The following is an 18,947-nucleotide window of genomic DNA, read 5'->3' as shown; positions in this document are numbered from 1 at the left end:
AAGTTTAATTGTCTTTTAATTTATTTATTTCAACCATCCAATGAGATTGATGAATAAAAGTTAATCAACAATCAAGGTAAATTTTAGTTTAAAATGATTAAAATGTAACTCGATAAATTAATTGTTACACAATTAGATCATTAGTTAATTTATTAATAGTACACTTTTGATGAAGAGCTAAAGTTTAAGGCAGTTTGATTGAGTTAATCATTTAACTATGATTTGTTTTAACAAAGCTATTGAACAATTAAAAGATCAATTGATTAGCTGATCAATTGTTTAATTGCGATTTTAGCTTTTTTTAGCTAAATATTGAATAACAGCGAAATCAGAAGATCTCATCCAATCGCCAGGTAATGATGACCATTGGGACTCGTCTTTAAATCCAACACAAACTTCAGCTTTAATTGATCGAAGTGTACAAAGATCAGTGGGATGGAAACCTCGAAGAGCGACCTCGAAGGGAGTTGTATTTTCCCAGGCTAAATCGCCGACAAGTTTACGATAGTTAAGATCACCTTTAAAAATTAAAAGTTTAGCCTGTGATAATTGTGAGTACAAAGATGGACTGACAGTTCTCATGCTCGAAAAATCGTACGGAAGAGTCCAAAATTGATCTTCAACAATCATCCAAGTTCCGTTGGTAATATAACCTTTCCACTTGTTGCCTAATGATTGAAGTAAAGGTGATTCTTTACACTCGATCAGATGGTCAATTGTCCAAAGGAAATCGTATCTTAGAGCATCGGAAACAAACCATGGGATAGTTTTAACGTACCAACGAACTGTACATTTATCGACAGGTAAAAGGCCAGATGAGTGAAGAAATTCAACTAAACATAGATCGGTAAACAGTTCGAAGCCAGCATTGTCCAAAACAATATCGAGACAAGGTTTTGAAGATGAAGATGAGATCAGATTCTTGATTGATGACCATAAGTGTTCACTATCATTAATGAGTATATTAGGTCGGATTTTGGACAGATCGTCCAACGGACTAGAGGTTTGAGAACAATCTTCACCAGCGGTCAGTGAAAGGTCACATTTATTGCCCCAAAGCGAAATTTCAAACATTTTAATTGTTTCATCTTTTAACGATTCCGATGAGACTTTCAATCGAGAAACATATTCACCTAAAAATAGAGGGAAAAGAACAAGTAAAAAAGTTAATTAGTAAATTAAAGTTGATTAACTTGATTACATGGTTGTGATTATTTCATGATTAACAAATCAATTTCTTAAATTGGCTTTTGTGGTAATGATTAAGACGAACATCAATTATTTTCAACTCATTGCATGATTAATAATCAATAGGATTATAACCTTATTAACGTTTCATTGGTATCGTGATTTAAGTAGCGATACTCAAATCATCATGATTATCATTTAAATGATTATCGATATTCATTGAATTATATTCATGGGAATTGGTTATTAACAATTAGTCAAGCGAGAAAAGGATTTTACTACTTAATTGTTGGTGTAACAATTAACTTTGAAAGTGGTTAGAAGCTTTGAAAGTTATAAAGTCAAACAAATAACAGTAAAAAAAACAAATTATCGAGTTGATTGTATTGTTGTTGTGATTAATTGGTTGAATTAAGGATAGAACATGAAATTAAGCCTTTCCTTAATCAACTTGATAATGATATGTTTCAAATTGTAAGGGTGGGTTTAAATTGCTTCATCTTTTTTTTCACTGATTACTGGTGACAATAGAGTGATGAAAGCATCAGCAAAAAAATAGATTAACAATCAGTGATTACAATTTGAACACTCAACTCGATTTATAAGTTATTTGCCCCATTAAACCAATTAATTGTCTTCCTCTAAATCATTTATGAATGACAAATTCACTCTCAATCATGTTAACGAGCTTGTTTAACAATCTATTTGCCTCCATGATGGTGAATGATAATGACGATGAAAAGATGAAGATGATCATCATCATCTTCATGTTATTGATCATCTTCTCTTGAACGGAACGTTTTACTTTTCAAGTGATTCGAGGTCAAAGAGTATAGTTGAATCTGAAAGCGTGATTAACAATCAACGGGCGGAGTACATTGGAATACAGATCAATTAAAGTTGAACGACAGAAAAAAAATGGCTGAAAAAAGAGAGGAGAAAGAGAAAGAAAAAGTATTATTACTTTTACCAATTAACTTATTATCATCATCATCAGGTATCATTAACAGGTAGTCAGAATTTACAATTTACTGTTGATTTGAAGTTAACTTTTGTTCAGTTGATTTAAGATTAAAACATTTTTCAAACAACAACAACAACAACGTCAAGAAGTGACAGTTAATTGTTTACATCATAAGTTACCTTTTTTTTTGTCCAATCATCATCATCATCATCATGAGTATCACCATCGCCATCATCATCAGTGTTGATTAATATTGATTGTATTGAATTTCCTCTCATTGATCTCTGTAATTGAATAATCTCCTTATTCCAATACTCCAAATATAATGAACAGTTCCGTGAATAGATTCAAATTATCAGGATGGAAAAGTTTTGCCAATCATTTTGATGGATCAAATCAACTTCTCACAATTCTTAAAGTTAATCTAATTATCTATCTAGTCTTTGATTATATAATTAACTTGTATGTTATCTGTTCAGTGGAATCGGTTACCAAAGAGATTGAATCTCGACATGGACGTTCAAGTTGCTTTAATCTTGATCATGTTGTTATCGTAACTTGTCTTTATGGGTCACTTGTTATGTCCATTGTTTTCGATGTCATTGGACTTTTGGGTATAATTAAAGAATATCCGTTTCTTTGTCTTCTAAATGTTTGTCAACTGTCCATAGGTGTTCTAAAGGTAGTTGTCGTCTTTAATTATCTTCCACTCGTGGCGATTCACATGTTATTTGTTATTCTCTCATTGATATTTGCTGTTATCGTTATGCCAAAGGATGATAAGTTATTCATTTGTACACCGTAACTGGAAGGCCAAAAACTCCGTGTCGGATTGAGGTGAACTGTTTATCGGATAAAATGACAAGAGTGATTTTTTCTTGCGACCTGGAAATCTGAATGAAAAATGTTAATAGTGAAAATTGTAAATATAAAAGAAAAAGAGATAATCTCATCTTCTCAATGCTAAAATGAAGGAGAAAAAATTTGAAGAGAAAATTATTGTTCCAATGTAATAATGTATTATAAGCTTCTGGTTATTGTATGTCAATGATGAGTTGATAATTATTGTCAATGATTAACCAAGCAAATAAATTGGATCCTTTCACAGTTTCAGGAATCAATCAAAAAGTGATGAAAACTCAAGTTCAATAAACACCATTGACATGAGAGGGTGAAAATGAAGCCAACAAAAACCAATTTGATAATCACAATCGGATAGATAAATACACTTATTGTAATAGTTTAAATGGACCAACCTAACATGATTGTTGCCTTCATTGATTGTTTCAGGGCATTTCGCTTTTGTTCAAAAAATGGATCGAATTTAGTGAAATATTTACTTCGAGCAAAAATTTCACGTACTCGTCGGTACATGTAACATTCAGAGTAAAGCCATGGAATTGAATAATATGTTGGACATGATCCAAGTTTCTCAGTCCATGAATTAAAATATCGATTCCAAATTGAAATATCATCACCATTATCATCTAATAGGATTAATTGTTTATCGGTCATCATCTCATATCGTAACTTTGAGAATTGTCCTAATATTGATTTTGCTTCTTCTTCAATATTAACCTTCTCTTCCTGATTAAGATTCAAATGTTGGACCGTAATAAAGGATGAATATGCTCGTCGAAAATAGTCCAATCCTTTAACCAGAATTTCGGGTAATCTTTCACTGATTGTGTGAAAGGCAAAACATCTAATTGCAAATAGAGAGAAAACAAAAGGTTAATCATCCCAATAAACGATAGATTAATGAAAGATGAAGGTTGACAAAAATAATAAACATGAGCGAGAAATGGAAACAAAAAGGTAAACCATTTTTAATACTTACGATTTATCAACAGGAGCGATTGGCTCGGGTATTGTTGTCATGATCTAAGAGTATTATCACTAATCAGTTATCGTTAAATTATAATTGTACAAAATCTAAATTGATTAGGAAAAAAAGAGAGAGAAAACAAATTAATCAGTTAATCGTTGGATACCTTTGAATACAAAATGAAGATTCATGAGTAGCTGATACTTGATACGCGCAAGTACAAAATGGTGATAACATTTGAGAAACGAATAAAATTAGAGACAAACAATTAACATTAAATCAGAACAATTGAACACAATGGAATAAATTTGACTTTCTAATTTGTTCAATTGATTAAATTTTCTTATAGAAAAGGAAAAAGAATTGAAAATTTATGTTTACTTACTTTTCAATTTTTCTTTTTCCAATTTGATTTATTTTTGTTTTCTCTTTTCTCTGAACAATCAATTATTCTCTTATATTTACCACCAAGTTAACTGTTGACATTTAATTCGTTTCAAATCAAATAGAACATTTTCACGAGTTAATTGATGGAAATTAGAAAAAAAAATTAATCAAAAAATTAAATTCTAATTAAAATTGATTAACCTTTTCTGAGGCTTTCGATGTATCGATCAACAGCGCCATCTAGTGTTGGTTAGAATAGAATTCAAATTATTCAATTTTCTGAAAATGGAAAAAATTGTAAACAAACAATCACTTGAATAATTAGTAGCAATTAATTGTTCCATTGGATATTTTTTTTGGATCAGTTTGTTAATCTGATTGTGATTTATCTGTTGCTCTAAAGTTTGTGGGGAAAAGAATAATATTTAAAGTGGAAAAAAGTGTTTTAAATTATCAATCGTTTTGGTTTGTTTTTTTGTTTTCTTCTTCTTGTTTTGAATGATGGAAGGACCAACAATTAAATTCAAAAGTATTAAGAAAAAGCCTTTAAGGACTAAAATTGCTGATGAAGGTGAAGATGATGGTGTTGTTGATGATACCAGAGAATCAACGGATAATAAAAAGGATAATGGTGAAGGTGACGACGAATGGGATAAATTGGAAGAATTGAAATTATCAAGATCATTAAAGAGAAGATACAACAAAGGGATTAATGCAATGGATCTTTTAACAATCAGCAGTCAGGAGACTCAAGAAGCTAAAGTAAAAGCTGAACATTATGCTGGATTAATGACATCACTTGATTTGGCTAATATATTTTCAGTGGAAACAAATCGTCGAGATGAAGATCAAGATATGTTAAAATACATTGAGGAGCAATTGGCTGAAAGAAAAGGCCTGGTAAAGATGGATAAAAATGAAACAAAACGCGAACTAATTGACCCAGATGATTTAGTATTTAATGAATTACGGGAAAATTTATTAAAAGATGAACAGAAAAAGAATGAGGAAATGTTATCAAGTCAAATGCTCAGTGGAATACCTGAAGTTGATTTAGGTATTGATGAGAAGATTCGTAATATTGAAGCAACTGAAGAAGCCAAGATCAAATTAATGGAAAGAAAGTTAAACCATCGTTCAACCAGTCGAGATTCAACCTTAGTACCAACCAATGTGGCCGCTAATTATGTTCAACATAATCGTTTCAATGTTGATACCTCAGATCACAATAATAAAAGACCAAAAATAACCAATAAGCCTGTTACTACTTTGGTTAAAGAACCTGTTGTCCAGATTGGAGATGAACCTAAACAAGGTTACTTTCGTACCAATTCGGGTCAAAATAAATCAAAGCTCAAGTTCCCTGGTAAAGAGAAAGCTACTGATGATTATCATTTTGAAAAGTTCAAAAAACAGTTCAGAAAATGAAAGCTTTTCATCCTCATCATTATAATATGATCATCACAAGACCAGCGAATATCTTAATCAATGAAGAAAAGTATCAAAAGAAAAAAGGAGAAACTGTGTCAGTAGTTTCTATATTTTTTACTACCAATCATCATTAATATTTGAAATTCGTATCAATATCAATCTTTATATTTCAATTGACCATTACACTTATCATCCCCATTAATCGTGAAGGTTAACCCATCAGGAATCAATTTCAATTATAATATATAAGACCAAAAATCAGTTGATTCATTGATTAACCTTACAACTAGTATTTTGGTAAAGCAGCAACAAACAATACAATTGATTTAATTTTATCTGTAAATTGATGATCTCATATTCATAAATTGATTGTAATCAGATTGATTTTTCCTTCTGCTAATCAACCATTTGATTATCGGTTGATCCATTATTGTAAATCAGCACTTTCATATGTAAAAAAAAAATGATAACATTTCCTTGCAAATTATACTTGACCTAATCTAAACAATCAACAATTTAAATTGGTTGATTTATTTATATATATTTACATGATTACATCTTAATGAAAAGATTGTCATTCATTTTCTAATGATTTGTATTCTTAATTGTTGTATTTGAAAAGGGAAAAAATTTTCAGATTTCGGAGATGAGAAAAAAAAACAATAAGGAAGGAAAAAGAAAATGAATTAACAACTAAATAACAATTAGTTAATTGGGTTCGTCATCTTAATAGAAACACGATTAAATTTCAATAGAGCGAGAAAAGTAGAATAAGCTATTAACTGTTAACAATTAGAGTTAATTTGATTTGCAAACTACATTTATCTTAACCATTAATCTTGTTTGGGTTACAAACCATCAATTTATTTATTTTCACCAAATCAACTTAATCTAATTGGTTTAACAAATGATACGCAATTTACAGTTAATTGTGAAAAGTGAAAAATTGATTGAATCAGAAAATCAGAATCTGATTAAAATAGAGATAAATATCTTCGCAATTAAGGAAATCACCGGTGAAATTATCACGAGTTTTATGAAGACCTTTAGTTGATCGAAAACTTTTCGTAATGTCCATAAAAGTTTCGAGCAACAATCGGGAAGGTCAATGAAAAAGTCCAAACATTACAGTGATACTAAAAGTGACAATTTATTAACTAAATAAATCCAGTTATTAGTCAACGTAATCAATAGTTACTTGTGAATCATAATTAATCATTTTGTCAACAGAAAACTCCCAATATTGTTTATCTTTTTGATAATTGGGGAAACAACACTTTGATTATAATAGTAATTGTTTGGATTAATGATTAACTGATAATCTTGACTTAATCGGGATTTAGTTTTAAGTGACTCCGAGAATAACAATTACCTCGAGAATTGGAAATGAAATATTAGTTAATTGTTGACTTGGTTTAGAATCAGAGACCAAGGGAACTATTTTGAAGAACAATTAATCGTAATTGTAATTGACTTGTGAACTTAACGATTAACTAACTGATATAAACTGCTAGAATATAAGTTAACAAAAGTTAATAAATTAGTTAGGTTTTTCTTAGCGCAAGTTATTAATTAATTGATCACCAATATCTAGATCAACACTTATAACAATCAACGAAACTATTAATAGATCAAACAAACAATTGAATTGTCTCATCTCATCAATTTAACCAACTAATTTGATTTGACTCTCAATAACATGTGATCAAACAATTACATCACCGGAAATAGTATTAAGTAAACAAAGCTATGTAAAGGAAAAGGGGGAAAAGCAATTTTAATTTAATTAAGAGATTATTTGTTTCATTGATTGTGTACGAATTAATTAATTCTTTTGATAACATTGTGTTGATTGAACGGATTTTCCTAAACTTTATCAGTTGAAAAAATGATCAACGGTAAAAGGAGTTCGTGACTTTCAGGACTTAGAACTTTTTTTCTGATACTATTTTCGATTTTCGACCATTTTCTTGAGGTCACTTTCTGACCTTTAAAAGGTCACTTCTGAATCTTAATGGTGTTGGTAAAATCTAAGACCATAAAAGTTTCGAATTCACTATCGAAATCAACTCGTATCGAATATGTTATTTTCGGTTCAGTTTCGAAGTTGAAAAGTTCTGAAAATCCTCTAAAAGTTTTTCTGTTTTTCGTGATTATTTCTTTGGACTATTTGAAGGAAAAAGTTAAATCACAATTAACACGATGAATTAGTTTTCTCTGATAAATAAATTAACTTTTTAATTGCTGATTGGAATTATAATATAATTAATAAATTTTCTGTTTCATGATTACAATTTGATTAACTTTTACAAATTGTATATTTCAAGTTGCGGTTTTGAACCTGTAAGACAATTTAATTGAATTGATTAGATTATTAATTAAGCTCTTGGATCATTTGTTAATTGTCGTCTTGATTGTCGAAGTGGATGTTTGGCAATGTGTAACATTAGAATGATCTTAGTTGTTCCAGAGGGTAGATCACCTTGATAAAGATCTAAATCAAGTTCTAATTTAGTTAATTGTTCACCTTTCAAAGATTTTACCAATGATATGGTCGCCTCATTGGAAACTGAAGTTAAATGAAAATCATCTCGAGTCGCAGGTTCTACTGAATTATCGGCTTGAACATTGGTCACATTCAGCTTGAAAATCACCTCAGAACCGGGAATCAACGGCCCTCGGGCGGTGAAAAGTGCCAATCGTCCGGTGGGTGGAATCGGCGCCCCCGATGGTATCGAAATGTATGAATATGAATAAGATAAAGGTCTCTTGTAAATCTCATAACATTTATCGCCGACACATTGAACTGAATTCCGAGGTTTTTTACATCGACTAAAATTCAAAACAATTAAACGATTAGTTGATTGACAATTTTTCATCATTAATTGTTTATAATTTAATTTATTCTAATCATCAATCTAAATCGTTAATGATTAATTTATATGTATTATTATTATTAGTGTGTCACTTGAAGAGAGACTCAATTTTGATTAATCATTTAAAATCAGATCAATCTCAATTGTATGGACATAAACAATTATAGTTAACTAATCATCTTGAAACCTTCAATTTTAATTGTTACTAATCAATAAGTCAACATTAACTAATTGTCAATGATTGATGATTTATTTTAATTGTTGACATACTATTAAATAAATTAATAATATCTCCCGTTTATAGCAGCAAACTGATTTAAACTAATTTCATAATTAATGATAATTTGTGTAACCATTTTTAGTTAACAATTAAATCATTTTTATCAACACTCAATCAATTGATTATTAGGTTGAAGCAATAATATTAATACAATAATTATATCATTCTTATTGATTTACTTTGATTAAAGTTGAGATTTTCAAAATGTAATCAATTTGAAATATTTTTGCATCTCATCAATTTCAAAAATGGTTAATTGTAATTGTAAACATGTGAATGGTTATAAGCACTGATTGTTAACTTAATTGTCATTCAATTTACTTACTGAGTATGAGCTGTGTCTCTGATATAACCTTGAGGACAATCTTGATTAAAGCATTTATATGATCCGATTGTGTTTAAGCAAATTGATTCACCGCAAGGTTTTGATATTAAACACTCATTGATATCATCACAGAATTGATTATCTCGAACTTGAAATCCCTCTGAACATGAACAAATGTACGAACCAGCGGTATTGGTACAATTACCCTCACAAAAAAGTGCCAAATTTGACATGTTAGATGAACATTCATCAATATCAACACAAGTCTTTCCATCATCAGCTAATCTGTAACCTGTGGTGAGAGATTAAGATTAAGATTAAGAGAGATAAGAAGAAGGCAAAAAAAAAAGGAAAGGATTAAGAAAATTATTATTCTCATACCTGGTGAACATGAGCATATATATGACCCTTGGGTGTTTATACATTTATCTGGACAGACCCAGGGTGTTTCTTGACATTCATCAATGTCATCACATCCTTGTGAGTATTGTGATTGCCGATAACCCTTTTGACAGATACAATCAAATGAACCTTCCTTGTTGACGCAAATTGAGTTAACTGGACACACCTCTGGTCCATACTTGGCACACTCATCGATATCGATACACCTTCGATACTCATCTAACTTTTGACCTGGTGGACAGGAGCAAGAAAATGACCGATAACCATTGGTACAAGTTTGACCTGAGAGACAATTGTGTGACCCTTCAGCACATTCATCAATATCAACACAAGTTACCCTTTGAGAGTCATAACGAAGTCCACTTTCGCAAATTGATCGACACTGATATGTACCAATAAGGTTAATACACGAATGACCAACTGGACATCGCTCTGGAATTGTACATTCGTCAACATCTTCACATTTTCCTTGAGAATTTTTCTCATAACCAACTGGACATTTAATCGATTGACAGATTCCTTCAGGTAATAAATTTTGACCTGGTGGACAAGCGATTCGGACACATTTATATGTTCCCGGATTGTTGACACATTTGAACATCATTGATGATCCACAGATTCTTGGTGATGATTCACATTCATCGATATCATCACAATTGTCACTGGAAACATTGTAAACATAACCAGTGCCACATTCATTTTTCCGGATACACAAAAAGTTTCCCGGCATATTAATACACCGATGAGTATCTGGGCAGCGATTTGCATCATAGCACTCATCGATATCTTCACAATTACCCGTTTCTCGGGTTCGAGTATAACCTGAGTCACATTGTCCATCATCGGAAGGTTTAATTTCCCGTAAACGCTCAAATCGCGATCGGCACTCATATGAACCTGGTAGATTAACACAATCTTCAACTGAAGGTCGACATCGATGCATACCAATTGAACATTCATCAATATCGATACATCTTGAGTTAATTGATCGGTAACCATTGGGACACGAATTTGGGTCCGTTGGTGGTGATCGTTTTTCACATCGATACGAACCAAGTACATTAACACAAGTCTCTAAGGTCGGGTGACAAACTGGAGGTTCGTGGACACATTCATCGATATCAATACACGAACCTGAAGCACCTCGAGTCAATCCGGTTGGACAAAATGATCTTGATGGGTAAGGTGAAAATTGATTTGATCTAATCAACTGATCAATTGGTTTTTTACTACAATTATATGATCCAATTTGATTAGTACAATCTTCCCAAGGTTCACAGGCTCTTGAATACTCGAGACACTCATTAATATCAATACAATTTAATCCAAGTTGATTTAGTTTGTAACCCGATTTACAATTACATCTTTCATTTGATTCAATGAAACCATTTTCACAAATAACCTTTGATTCAGTTGAATCAGTTTCACGCTCATGGGAATTATCATCATGATGATGATGATGATGATGATGATGATGATGTTATTGATTTGAGTGATGAGGGTGATGACTCTGAACAACAATCAGTGAATGATTTAATCCAATTTGAGTTAAATTGTGATGGTGGTAATTTTAATGAACAAGATCGACCCTCTTCCCTTGCGGTGATCCCCAATTTACATGATTGGCAACAATCATAAACTGAATTTGATTGTTCAGCATAACGAGTATAACTAATTGTTGATAAACATGGATCACTTGATGATGATGCCAATGATTTACCTAAATCACAATTAACTGATTGGTGGCGAGAGGTACAACAAAGACGAAAGATAATCTCACATGAGGGTAAAGAATCACGAGAAAAATTAACTTTACTTAAAACACTTTGATTGTTAATTGTACATCCAATTGAAGGCCAACGATCAGCGTAATCAATTCCTGATTGACAACAATTAGCAATCACTTTCTCATGATCTGTTCATCAATAATAATAAGAGTAACACCAATTAGTTAATTAATCATAACCAGGAAGAGAAAGTTAAGTTGATTTGGTTTTTCATTAATTGTCTTAAAATTGAAAACAATTTACTTTTCCATTTGAAGGCGAAATTGTTTTATTTAATTTTAATTTTCTTTCCCAACAATTAGTTGGAAGAGAAAAGAAAAAGAAAAACTAATTAATCAATTTCCATATCAGGTAATATCTCTATTATCTAATTAGGAAATTAATCAATTGAATTGAATTTCCGTTTGAGGTTTGATTTAATTGTTTTGTCGTAGTTTCAACAATCTAATCAATTTGGACATAACAATCAAATTGTTTAATTGTTTAGGTTAATCAACTCACCTTCTGATGATGTTATTGATGACAACCAGAGTAATAATAAAATGGATGATGATGATTGAATTAATTTAATCATTTGGATTAATTTGCTATTTGTTTTTTTTTTGTTTAAAGGGAAAACGAGTTAATTGTTTGAAGAAAAGTTAATTTTGTTTATGGGAAGAAATAACTAATCAGGTAAATTGTTGTTGTTTCCAGTGAAAGTGGTGATTGTCAATTGATTTAGTTAATCATCTAAGGGAAGAGAGACTGAGAGAGAGAAATACAATCGATGATAATTAAAAGTGGTCCTGATGATTTACAATTAACAAAGTCATTTATGTCAAGAGCAATTAAACTTTATCCATCTTGATTATTACCAATGATTAAAATAGTTATTCAACAAGAAATTAATCTCTTCCTCTTTTATCAGTGGTTACTTTTAATTGAGAATCTTAATTGTTTACAGTAAGTTAATCAAGTTAAATGCATTTCCATTAACTGTGATTTATTTTTTGTTTTGTTTGTTTGTTTGTTTGAAGCAGAATTTCAATATAAACAACCTTGAGCCTAGGATCTTGTACTTTTTTTTTTGAATTAGGCGACAATTAATTGATTATGGATAAGCAGAGACAAGAGCGTTTTAAATCTTGTAATGCTTTAATTTTTGTTGTTTGTAATCTTGGAGGATCGATCATCAAGAGTCATTGTGATTGTAGTTTTAAATTTTTTGAATCTTCTCTCCGACCACTTGTGGATTATTTTTACGTATCTCCTCGGCTCCATGTTCTTTATAATCGAAACTGCAACTATGTTCGTTAGCATAACGATGAGTTGAACAAAAAATTCCTCCACAGCGACAAGGAAAACCTTCACAACACACACACAATACAAACAGAAATAGAGAGAGAGAGAGGGAGGGAGAGAGAAAGGGAGAGGAGAAAAGAAGAAAAAAATTTCATTAGAAAGATGTTTAGTATATTTGTGTATTATATTATATAAAATTGAAAGATGAAGAAGAAAATGAAATAAAGAGAAATAAAGGAAGAGAGATAAATAGCAAGAAAGAGATGGAGAAAGAGGAAAAAGAAAGAGATCACCAAACAAAAAAAAGGGAAGAAAAAGAAAAGATGAAAACATACCTATAACTCCTACACTAACTTTACATTGAGTACATCGGGTTTTCTTTTTTTTAGGTAATTTTGGTAGATCAATAACTGGCTTCTCCGTTGTATGGGCTTCAGGTTGTGGTGAGGTCATCGCACTGGCCATTGTTGATTATTCTAATCACAGAAAAAAACACCAGAAACAAAAAAAATTCTAAAAATTCTAAAAAAGATGAATGATTTCAACCAAAATGTCAAATTGAGAAGCCCAACTCTCGACTCAAACAGCTTCAACTCTAATGAGCTTCAAATTCACTTCTCTTTAAGCCTTAAAGAGAAAACGACTAACCTGCCATCTCTTATATTCCAATGGAACTTTCATTTCTTCTATTCTTTTTTATTTATTTTTCTTTTCTCTTTCAATTTCTATTGTTAATCAATTAATTCTTTGTGTGTGTTAATCTGTTTTATTCTTAATCTTAATTAACCCTTTGGGGGTTTTTTATGTTTAATCTTATTCTCTATAAGGTAAGTTAATTGGTTTAATTGTTGAGGTTGAAATTTCTTTTCTTTTTATCTGTTAAATTATTTATGTTTTTTTGTTAATCGATTTTTAAATTTTTCTTCTCTTCTTCTCTCTCTTTTTTTTCTTTCTATTCTCCACATGTATTCAGTTTGTTTGGTGAATTGTAATATTCAATTTATAGTGTATACTGTTTGGTTTTTCCTACTCATATTTGTGTTGTAAAGATGGCTGATATTAATCAGAGTGTTCTGGAAGCTATTAATGTGGCTGAAGTGACTAATTCACTTGATTTAGCTGTAAAACTTGGTGTTGATCATCAGCGTATTGTTGGTGTTATTAAAAGCCTGGAAAATGTCACTGACTTTATTGTTACCACTCAAATAAATGAAAAAAAATGGCAACCCACCGAGGAGGGTCAACAAATTATTTCAAAAGGTTCCCATGAGGCTTTGGTTTGGGCTGCTACTCCAGAAGGGGAAGATGGAATTGAAATGCCTCTGCTGATGAGTAAATTAGAGGGTAATACAGGTAAATTAGGACTTAACAAGGCTTTGGCTCTCAAATGGGTGGCCTTGGTGAAAAAAGACGGGAAGCAATTTGTGACAAGGAAGGTTAATGAAATTGATGACAAGGTTATGATTTATCTTCGTTCTTTCAATCAGGGTAAATTCAATGAAGTGAGTATCTGCTATTTATTCTTCCATTTTTTTTATATATATTTACACGATGGATAAAAGAGAGAGAGAAAGCAAAAAATTAAATTAAGAGAAGGGAAAGAAAGAAGGAGAGAATAAAAAATTGCACTCTAATGCAATTATATATTTTACTTTTTGCCTTGAATATTTATATACATGTACTTTCCATGCATTTGATATTATATTTATTGTCTCTATTTTTTTTTATGCTTTTCTTTTGATTTCCTTGACAGATTCCAGAGGCAGTAAAGCTCGATCTTAAAAAGAGAAAATTGATTTCGGAGGTGGTTATTAAAAGCTATCAAATAGTCAAAGGAACGCAATTTACATTGAAGGTTGAAAAGGCCGAGACTGATATAACCGCTGAGATGATATTAAAAGATACTTGGAAAGAGAAAAGATTCAAGGATTATAATTTCAATGCCATGGGTATTTCTCCAGATCGAGGACATTTACATCCATTGTTAAAAGTTCGAGAACAGTTTCGTCAAATTTTTCTTGAAATGGGGTTCACCGAGATGCCTACAAATAATTTTGTTGAAAGCTCTTTCTGGAACTTTGATGCTCTTTTCCAACCCCAACAGCATCCTGCTCGAGATGCTCATGATACCTTCTTTATATCAGATCCTCAATTTTCCGATGATTTTCCTAAAGACTATTTGGAGAAAGTGAAAACTGTCCATTCAACTGGAGGTTTCGGATCCCAGGGATATAAATATGATTGGAAAATTGATGAGACTCGGAAAAATTTACTTCGAACTCATACAACTGCCGTTAGTGCTCGAATGTTGTACAAAGCAGCTGAAAGATATCGTCAAAATCCAGAGGAACCTTTCACTCCATTGAAATACTTCAGCATAGATCGTGTCTTTAGAAATGAGACTTTGGATGCCACTCATTTAGCCGAATTCCATCAAATCGAAGGTGTTGTAGCTGATGTTGGATTAAATCTCGGTGATTTAATGGGAATTCTTGATCAATTTTTCCAAAAATTGGGAATCAAAAGCCTTAAATTTAAACCAGCTTATAATCCATACACTGAACCGAGTATGGAAATTTTTAGTTACCATGAAGGACTCAAGAAATGGGTCGAAATTGGAAACTCCGGTGTTTTTAGACCTGAAATGCTCTTACCTATGGGATTACCTGAAAACGTAACAGTAATTGCTTGGGGACTTTCACTAGAACGACCAACAATGATTAAATATAAGATTGATAATATAAGAGATTTAGTTGGACACAAAGTTGATCTACAAATGGTTTATAATAATCCAATTTGTATTATTGACGAAAACTAATTTGCTCAATATATTTGAATAAATTATTCCTCCGAATTAAATTCCCCATGAATATAAACTAATTATCCATTAAATTATTTTACATAATTTAAATTTAATGTGAATCCTGATGATTAATTGATTTTTTTTTCAATGAAAAAAAATAAAATAAAAAGGTCAAGGTTCTGATGAGAGTAATTTTAATCTCTAATTATAATCAAATTTAAATTCTATTTCTAGAACAAAGTTATCATCTGATGAGATACTTTTCTTAATATTCTAATTCCATATGATTAAATCGTGACTCTAAATCCACAATTAATCAACTAATAATTTTAATCTATCAAGATTAACTAGAGAATCAATTTGACAGGTAAATATGATGAGCAAAGAAACTTTTTCACTCAAAATTGAATAGAAGAAATTTTCAAAATTATTCTATTCAATTTTCCATTAATTAGTTAACCAAAATTCAATTGATTGTAAAAATTTCCAAGCTACAATTAACTAATTCTCTAGATTCAAAATGAGCGGTTTTATTATTTTCCTTTATTTTTGTTGCTTCCATATGATTGATGGATCGTTTTGTTTACCTTTTTTTACTTGGAATTTAATTTTTGTTTTTCTTTCTTATTCTCAGTGATTCAAATGTTTTCGTTTTCTGATTGCCAATTAATTTGATTGAACACAATATCGAAACTAAAACTGTTCTAAATGGCGACAATTAATTCCCTATTGAGATCCTGTCATCGATTAACTAATTGTCGACACGTCAAGTCGACTCTATTTACCAGTTCATGTAAACAACTTTTTGACTCTTTCCGAGTTTCTGTTAATTATCAACAACAATTAGGAATAACCTCAGTTTTTGGTTACAATAAGAAGAAAAATTATTATGAAATTCTTGGTGTTCCTCGTCATGCCAATAAAAGAGAGATTAAGAAAAGTTATATCGCCTTGGCGAAAATGTTTCATCCCGATTCTGTCTCCAAAGAGACTTCGAGTCAAGAAAAGTTCCAAGAGATTCAGGAAGCTTATCAAGTTCTAAGCGATGATGAGAAAAGATCTAAATATGATTCTCAGGTAATGAAAGAAATGGGAATGCAATTTAAACACCATGAACGAACTAAAGATTTCAATCTAATGAAAGAAACAGTTGAAGGTGAAACCCTTTTTCGAAACATTTTCGGTGATCTGGAAAATCCTTTCGCCAAAGGTGAAAAACTCAAAGAGGGACAATACGCCGAGACAATTTGGGGATCAACTCCAGCAGAATCATTAATCATCTCATTAACCGTGGAAGAAGCGGCCAAAGGTTGTAAACAAGAATTCGAGATTCGAACCGTTGATGTTTGCTATTTATGCAATGGTAGGAAAAGAAGAAAATAATTAGAGAATCGGAAAGAAATACTAATATTGAATTCGTTTTATTATTCTTATTTCTAGGAACAAGAGCTGCTTATGGATTTCGGCCAATCATATGTCCATTTTGCGATGAAAATGGACTTGAAACGATTTCTACCAAACCGATTACCGTTAAATGCAAATGTCGAGCCTGTGGTGGAACCAAAGAGTATTTGAAACACCCTTGTCCAGATTGTGAGGCGACAGGCTATCAAATTCAAAGTAAAATGGCAAGTTTCAATGTCCCTCCGGGTGTGAGAGATGATGAAGTCTTAAAACTAGTCATTCGAGATCAAACAATCTTGGTCACTTGTCGGATTAAAGACGATGATTATTTCAAAATAAATGGAAATGATATTCATACAACCAATGAGATTAGTTTAAGTCAAGCAGTTTTAGGAGGTAGAACGACAATTAAGGGAATTTATTCAAATTTTGACGTCACAATACCGAGTGGAACTCAATCCCATGAGAAGATTAAAGTGAAAAATGGAGGTTGGCTTAAAGAAGATCAATCTTATGGAGATCATATTGTTCATATTAAGATAAAGATTCCCGAGTAAGTTTCAAATTATTTTATCCATGAAAATGTTTATTGTTTGTATGGAAACTTTAATCAAAAACAATTATCCCCGTGAAATCTTTTCTATTTACAGAAAATTATCTCGACGTCAGAAGAAAATTTGGCAACAATATTCTCTCCATGACGAAGATAATTCAGGAACCATTGATGGAATATTAGATACAACCGAAGGTAATCATTCAATTAACAGATTCCCAATTAACAATATTATTAACATTTTCTTTTCTCTTTTCGTTCATTTAGGAAAAAAATATATCGATAAAGACCAAAAAGTGGGATTTTTTACCAGAATCAAAAGAGCCTTATTAGGATAACCAATTGTTAATTGTTAAGTTTTTTAGATCAATAAATTGAGTTTAGATTGTAAATTTCATTGGTTTACTAATCCATATGATAGAAATGAAAAGTTTCATGTTTTGAATTCTCATAATCCGGGATTTGGAGATTCTTTTAATCGATCTGACAAACAGAACTTTCGGAAAATCCTTTTCTCCCTGTAATGATTCATCTTTAGCCTTTTCTTGTAACGATTTAGATTTATCAAGAGCTTTATCCGCTAACGAGAGTTTCATTTTCATCTTGTCAGCAGCATTGTCAATGTATTTACGGTCATCTCTCATCATGAAGATCAAATTGGTCTTTTCATTGGTCATCATTTGGAGGATTTTCTGTCCTTGTTTCATTTGGGTTGACAATTTCTCCGCTGTGGTCATTTGTAAAATGTTCGGGGCTCCTTGGAATTGATTTTCAGATAGAACATTTTCCTCCATTTTCATCTCGAAAATACGTTGATCGAAAAATCCTTCAATCTAGTCGATAAATTTACGGAAAAATTTGTTAGATTAAGTGATTAAACAATCGTTCGTATAGTCTATCTACCTCGTGTAGTTCGTTAATCAGATTATTTCTTGTCACCGAGTATTCTAGTAATGTGAGAGCATCCGTTCCTCTGGCAACATGACATAATTCTGATTTATCTTGTAAAGATTCACCGGGTGATATTTCAACAGCTTCGATTTCCCAATTGATATCTCCTTCTTCAATACATTCATCCTGTAAACGCGAAGTTTACGAGACAGAATTCCTGATATCAATCTGGTTACTATTGTTCCTAATGTTGGTGTAAAAGTACCAGTTTTTGTTGGTCATGATGAAATCTTTTCTGAAAGGGCAAATTCAACTAGGTAAGATAATGTTGATTTTTTAAATTCCTATTTCTTTTAATGCCAACATTCAATTTCTCCAATAATTTCAATTTTAAATTTACTTGTTTTAAACGGTGTGTAGTTTAAAAAGTTCCCTTTTTGAGATAAGAAAATAACAAGTAAAAGGTTAGATAAAATTTTTTTCTTACCCTTTGCCTTTGCTATTTTCTTATCTCAAAAAGGGAACTTTTTAAACTACACACCCT

The 18,947-nt window shown here is 31.2% G+C and overlaps 7 protein-coding genes across 7 annotated transcripts; 3 read left to right on the top strand and 4 right to left on the bottom strand.

Annotated features, from left to right (window-relative positions):
* Positions 1-117: 117 nt before the first annotated feature.
* LOC128390107 (damage-control phosphatase ARMT1-like) lies at positions 118-4,514 on the bottom strand. Its single transcript, XM_053349778.1, has 4 exons — positions 4,366-4,514; positions 3,993-4,087; positions 3,409-3,857; positions 118-1,133 (listed from the first exon to the last, which is right to left on the bottom strand). Exons 2-4 carry the CDS (start codon positions 4,031-4,033, stop codon positions 292-294), a joined length of 1,332 nt encoding a protein of 443 aa, XP_053205753.1. The 5' UTR covers positions 4,034-4,087; positions 4,366-4,514; the 3' UTR covers positions 118-291.
* A 158-nt stretch (positions 4,515-4,672) lies between these two features.
* LOC128390109 (splicing factor C9orf78 homolog) lies at positions 4,673-6,390 on the top strand. Its single transcript, XM_053349781.1, has one exon. The coding sequence runs from the start codon at positions 4,866-4,868 to the stop codon at positions 5,793-5,795; it is 930 nt and encodes a 309-aa protein (XP_053205756.1). The 5' UTR covers positions 4,673-4,865; the 3' UTR covers positions 5,796-6,390.
* A 1,615-nt stretch (positions 6,391-8,005) lies between these two features.
* LOC128390112 (fibulin-1-like) lies at positions 8,006-12,214 on the bottom strand. Its single transcript, XM_053349784.1, has 5 exons — positions 11,970-12,214; positions 11,174-11,596; positions 9,661-11,127; positions 9,280-9,571; positions 8,006-8,630 (listed from the first exon to the last, which is right to left on the bottom strand). Exons 1-5 carry the CDS (start codon positions 12,040-12,042, stop codon positions 8,177-8,179), a joined length of 2,709 nt encoding a protein of 902 aa, XP_053205759.1. The 5' UTR covers positions 12,043-12,214; the 3' UTR covers positions 8,006-8,176.
* Positions 12,215-12,363: 149 nt separating this feature from the next.
* On the bottom strand, positions 12,364-13,361 carry LOC128390111 (AN1-type zinc finger protein 6-like). Its single transcript, XM_053349783.1, has 2 exons — positions 13,088-13,361; positions 12,364-12,815 (listed from the first exon to the last, which is right to left on the bottom strand). Exons 1-2 carry the CDS (start codon positions 13,215-13,217, stop codon positions 12,667-12,669), a joined length of 279 nt encoding a protein of 92 aa, XP_053205758.1. The 5' UTR covers positions 13,218-13,361; the 3' UTR covers positions 12,364-12,666.
* Positions 13,362-13,425: 64 nt separating this feature from the next.
* On the top strand, positions 13,426-15,663 carry LOC128390105 (phenylalanine--tRNA ligase alpha subunit-like). Its single transcript, XM_053349776.1, has 3 exons — positions 13,426-13,579; positions 13,726-14,254; positions 14,506-15,663. Exons 2-3 carry the CDS (start codon positions 13,802-13,804, stop codon positions 15,568-15,570), a joined length of 1,518 nt encoding a protein of 505 aa, XP_053205751.1. The 5' UTR covers positions 13,426-13,579; positions 13,726-13,801; the 3' UTR covers positions 15,571-15,663.
* Positions 15,664-16,126: 463 nt separating this feature from the next.
* Positions 16,127-17,904, top strand: LOC128390106 (protein tumorous imaginal discs, mitochondrial-like). Its single transcript, XM_053349777.1, has 4 exons — positions 16,127-16,918; positions 16,996-17,512; positions 17,610-17,707; positions 17,780-17,904. The coding sequence occupies exons 1-4, from the start codon at positions 16,264-16,266 to the stop codon at positions 17,848-17,850; spliced, it is 1,341 nt and encodes a 446-aa protein (XP_053205752.1). The 5' UTR covers positions 16,127-16,263; the 3' UTR covers positions 17,851-17,904.
* LOC128390110 (uncharacterized) lies at positions 17,893-18,597 on the bottom strand. The gene is made up of 2 exons (XM_053349782.1): positions 18,416-18,597; positions 17,893-18,345 (listed from the first exon to the last, which is right to left on the bottom strand). The coding sequence occupies exon 2, from the start codon at positions 18,310-18,312 to the stop codon at positions 17,893-17,895; it is 420 nt and encodes a 139-aa protein (XP_053205757.1). The 5' UTR covers positions 18,313-18,345; positions 18,416-18,597.
* Between the last annotated feature and the right edge of the window lie 350 nt (positions 18,598-18,947).

This window comes from Panonychus citri, unplaced genomic scaffold (genome assembly GCF_014898815.1).
Source record: "Panonychus citri isolate SS breed McGregor unplaced genomic scaffold, ASM1489881v1 Contig00115, whole genome shotgun sequence".
NCBI classification, from domain to species: Eukaryota; Metazoa; Arthropoda; class Arachnida; order Trombidiformes; family Tetranychidae; genus Panonychus; species Panonychus citri.
Note: the sequence above shows the minus strand (reverse complement) of the source record. Positions and strands in the feature narration are given on the sequence as shown.